Source organism: Hyaena hyaena, unplaced genomic scaffold (assembly GCF_003009895.1).
Source record: "Hyaena hyaena isolate Hyena2069 unplaced genomic scaffold, ASM300989v1 scaffold_491, whole genome shotgun sequence".
NCBI classification, from domain to species: Eukaryota; Metazoa; Chordata; class Mammalia; order Carnivora; family Hyaenidae; genus Hyaena; species Hyaena hyaena.
In genome coordinates this window covers 249,457-254,216 of record NW_024081114.1, presented here as the reverse complement: position 1 = coordinate 254,216, position 4,760 = coordinate 249,457, and the positions used below count along the sequence as shown (strand labels likewise).

General features: G+C 47.9%; 1 protein-coding gene across 2 annotated transcripts in view; it reads left to right on the top strand.

Moving 5' to 3' along the window:
• The first annotated feature begins 209 nt into the window (after positions 1-209).
• ME3 (malic enzyme 3) overlaps positions 210-4,760 on the top strand; it is a 197,096-nt gene continuing 192,545 nt past the window's right edge. Inside the window, exons 1-2 of one of the 2 annotated variants that reach the window (XM_039254349.1) lie at positions 210-330; positions 708-905. In XM_039254349.1, the coding sequence (XP_039110280.1) occupies positions 723-905 (183 nt within the window). In that variant the 5' untranslated portion in view covers positions 210-330; positions 708-722. Of the gene's footprint in view, positions 331-522; positions 906-4,760 lie in introns of those variants that run through there. The other variant, XM_039254348.1, reaches the window with a different exon arrangement.

The following is a 4,760-nucleotide window of genomic DNA, read 5'->3' as shown; positions in this document are numbered from 1 at the left end:
AGAGGGTACGTTAATCCCTAAACGCTAACTCCACTCTCGGGCGTTCAGTTTGTCAAGATGGAGCGGCTCATTAGGCAAGATGAAGCGGCTCTGGAGGCAGTCTGAGCTTCATTTAGGCACTGGGGAGGCACGTGCACACGATTACGAGGCGCTCCACGCGCGTCCTCAGGGAAAGCCCCGCATTGCGAACAAAGGTTCAGGAACCTCTTTCCAGAACGCAGGAGCCTTGCGCTCTCGCGGCTGCGGGTGAGATCCAGCCATTGGCAGGAGGGGAACACCGGACCGCAGGAAATTGCTCCGCCTGCGACATCAGCTCTGGGCGCAGCACAGGTGGGCTGGGGAATGAGGGGATCGAGGCAAAGCCACTGAGCGAGGCTGGAGGTTCGGGGGTGGGCAGCTCGCCGAGCAGTTGCCTCTTCCTCGCGGGGATGGGGGCGGGGGTGGCGCGGGAGGTCAACCGCACCGGATCTGCTTCCTGGGCTTGCTTTCGCTTTGCCGGGGGCTTGACGAGGCCTGCGCACCGCAAGCGAGCTGAGAGAGCGGCGCAGGTGGCCGCCGAGGAGCGGCGGGGGCTAGCGCCTTTCACCCTTCCGATCCTCTCCTCTTTACCCGAGGAGCAGCCCCGGCTCAGACTCAGTGCCCTGCGGCACGCGTGGTTCCTGGTTGGCTGTCAGGCGCCCCTGACCTTGGTTTCTCCCCGGTGCCAGGTCTGCGCAAGGACCATGGGCGCCGCGCTGGGCACGGGCGCACGGCTGGCGCTCCTGCGGGGCCGGGCCTGCGGGGCCGTCCCGCGCTGGGCGCCCTCCGCACTCGCCCGAGGCTGCCACTCCAAGCCCGGCGCGCCGCGCCTGGTGCCTCTGAAGAAGCGCGGATACGATGTTACCAGGAACCCGCATCTCAACAAGGTAACGGTCCCGGAGGGTAGGGTGGCCCAAGCTGCTATTCTGAGGCTGGCGGGGAGGGGCGCCCCGCCCCCTGGGTCCGGGTTGGATCTTCCCAGGCGCCCTTCCGGCGGTTTTCCATTTTTGCCTTGCAGAGGCTTGGTGTAACTCGGTTTGGCTCTCCCACCCCACCCCTTTTCTGCGTGGAAAGAGGTGACCAGTCATGCAGGGGACCTTATTTCTTCTACAAGAACAATAAAGGCTGGGTTAATGTCCTCATGGCCGGTACAACCTGGGGTCAGATCTTCCTCTGAAGCTTACTAATTCTGTTGGTCTTGGGCAGTTCATTTAACCTCTGTCAGGTTTACGTTTTCTTATCCGTAAATGAGATACAGTTGTCTCCTGCGTGTTGTGAGATTTAAAGAGAAAATGGAGGCAGAATTCCTAGCACCGTGCCTGACACCCAGTGAGAACAAATGTCAGCTAAGGTTGTAATTATTATTCTGAGGAAAAGGTTAATTTGAGAGTGGGAATAAGAAAGTCTAGAATTGAAGAGGTTTTAGACCTTGATGGGGCATCAGAGAGCCAAACTCAAACCTCTCCTTTGACGGATGAGGAAACAAACCAGAGGGAGGTAGCTCAAGGTCACCAGCTAGTCAGTTCTGGTTCTGCTTCTGGAATCCAGAGCGTGGTGCTTAAGAGCACACGTTTGTTTCTGGAAGTCAAGTTTAGTATCACTGGTGCTAACACCCTGGAAGCAAGACATTTGGGTTTGAGGCCTGTCTCCCCACATCTCCTCAGATTAACTTGGGCATCTCATTTACTGTCTACGAGGTTCAACTTTCCGCTGCTTAAAATGGTAGTATGAGACCACCATTCCTACCTCATTTGGTTATTGTGACAATTAAGTTACTTACTGAATTTGAAATGATACTTTAAACTATGTAAAGCACTTGATAAGGAATTATACAAAATAAGCATTTCTAACAATTTCTTTGACTCCGGATTGTAAAATTCAGGTGGGGAGATACATGTGGAAAGGAGTTTTTGAGAAATAGGAACAATTATACAGACGCTAAATATTGGGTTTCTTTCCTGCAGACTTAATAGAAACTACGAAAAAAAAAATCTTTCAGTCTTTCCCTATCACACCACTTTGCCTCTCGCAAAAGAAACCTTAAGTCCTTTGTATATTACTACTTTGGGATATTTAAGGTGTTTTACGAATTTTAATTACTTTGGTAGCAAGTGTTAAAAAAAAAAGTCAACTCAAACTGGCTTAAACAACAAAAGCCTTCTTTACCTAAATATCTAGAGGAAGGGTTGCAGGCAAGGCTTGACCAAGCAGTCCAGCTGGCATCTCTAAGGGTGCAGGTGCTCTCTGGCTCTCTACTTCTGCAATGTCAGCTTTATCCTCAGGCTCCTTCCAGAGGAGTCTTTAGCCTCAGTGCTGCCATAATCTCCTGTCTCCTTTTCTCATGCCGTATGGTCCAGGGGTAGAAAGACACTTTCTCCTGGTAGAGAAGGATACTTTCTCTGAAGCCTCAAGGAAAGAGTTCTGTCTCATCAACTCTGAATTCCTTTCCTATTCTCAAACTGACTGCCATAACTTAAGCCAGTCAGGATTTACGCCTGGAATTAAAGATAGAGTTTAAGAGAGTGCCACTCATACCAGGTGTTTTTGAGTAAGGGGATGTGGCTTCTCCACAGTAAATCTGTGCACTGTCATCAGACAAAGGAGGGGTTGGTGCTGGAAAACAAAACAGTAAATTCCCACCACAGACTCCAAATGTTTTGGCCATACGTGCCTTAGAAGTACTAGCATATTATCAGTCAGCACTTACTGCTTTGTGAATGTGGAAGGAAGGAAGGAAGGAAGGGAGGGAGGAAAGAAGGAAGAAAGTCAGTATTGAATGTCTTCTTTTTTAGCCCTAGGTGTTCATGGCTCCCTAAAAGCACTCTCCCCTTGTCCCTGATATAATTTTTTCCTCCTAAATAATATAAATGAGACGCTGTCCATAAAGCTAGGGGACCTGACCCTTTCATAATATTTAAGCTTTTTGTATATCCTTGAAGTCACGTGATGCTGGCCTGGCGTGAGGCGGGTGTCTGGGGTGATGCAGGAGGCGTCTGTAGGCATCCCCCATTCACCCTTGGGACGGTGGGAGGGGCAGCAGTGGAAGGAACGGCACTGCAGGGCGCTGCTGCTGACGCCCTTCACTTCCCCCTGCAGTGCCCCTCCTGGCTAGTCCTGCTGACCTCAGGCACTCCGGGCCCTCCGGCCCTCCTCCGACAGTCTCCAGGGAAGGCTTGAAGCGTGCACTTTCCATCAGCCAGATGGGGAGCCTTGCTGACTTAAACAAAACAACTGGGGTTATCACTGAGAAAATAAGAGGAAGGCAGCTTGGAAGGGAACCGGGCTTAGTGGGCGGGTCTGTGGGTGGATTTTGTTTTTTGCTAATCTGTGAGCTCCTCCAGGGCAGGGGCTGAGTTTCATGCATTTGTGGCTTGCATGGGGTGTTTCCTGAAAGATCTAGCAAGGACACAAACATGAAAATTAGCATTACATTCTTGGAATGTATTTATGAGATTTTTTTAAATTTTTAACTTTTTTTTTTTCATTGAAGTATAGTTGACATATAATATTCTATTAGTTTCAAGTGTGGTTGTTGCCGGAGGTGAGGGGCGTGGGGGATGGGTGAAATAGGTAAAGGAGGTTAAGAGGTGCAAACTCCAGTTATAAAATAAATAAGTCATAAGGAGGTAGACTATAGCATAGGGAATGTGTTTGCTAGATTTGCATCCCAGTTTAGATATGTCAGGAGAAGCACTGAAGAAGCTTGAGGGCAGCACATTGTCGGGAGATGGAATTCTCTGGGAGAAGAAGAGCTGCTGAATGGGCCAAGCCTCACTGCTGTTCTGATATGACTGGGTCTGATTCCAGATCTGTCCTGATCTCACTGTGTGATCTGGGATGAGTTCATGAGCCCCTCGCCCAGGTCGCGCCGCTGCTGTGAGCATCATGGGAGTTGCCTGTGAAATCATTTTGCAAACTGAAAGAACTGAAATATTCGATGATCATGTTGACATTTTCCAGGGAGTGGAGGGGACCTTAGAGATGACTTAGTCTGCAAGTTTTCAGATTACAGGTCACAGATTTTGGAACATTAAGTTAAGCTTAGTGGGTCTAACCAGAATTTTTATTTTAAAGAAATGGGTTGAATAGAATAGAAAAACAGCAAATGCATTAAATTTCACACAAAAAAAGTACTAAGTCTTCATGTGAAATGCTGAATTTCACTATGGATTGTTGTAAAGAAAAAATTTTTGAAAATCACTATTCTCATTCAGCACCTCAGTTTCAGATGAAGGGACAAGCAGAGAAGGTAACCCCAGAGAGACTGTCACTGTTTGCAGAAGTGGACAGAAGCAGCCTACCTCCTGATTTTCAGTCCACTGAATAGCGATGATAGTTCTCACTGACATCTGCTTTGGCTGATTTAGGCATATTCCTAATAATGACAGAATTAGAACTAGATGATTCTGAGTTCCCTACTGGAGTCTAGGTTTTCTCAGCGATGCAAATTCAATGGTACATCAATTTCTGTTTCCTGTTTTACTACCATTATACCTTTCTTCTAAGATTTACATAAGGACCTCTTCTTTTTTTTTTCTGTTTATTATGCTGAGTTTATTAAACAATTCTTTACATTTTTATTAGCGAACAACAATAGTTATTAATGCACATGGTCATGTGCATTACGTTGGCATCAATAACCCGTGAGGTTTGGGAATACCATTCCGGATTTGGTTAGCTCCTCCTCCTCTGTGGTAACCCTAAATTCTCTCTCTCTCCTTTTTTTTTTTTTTTTTTTTTTT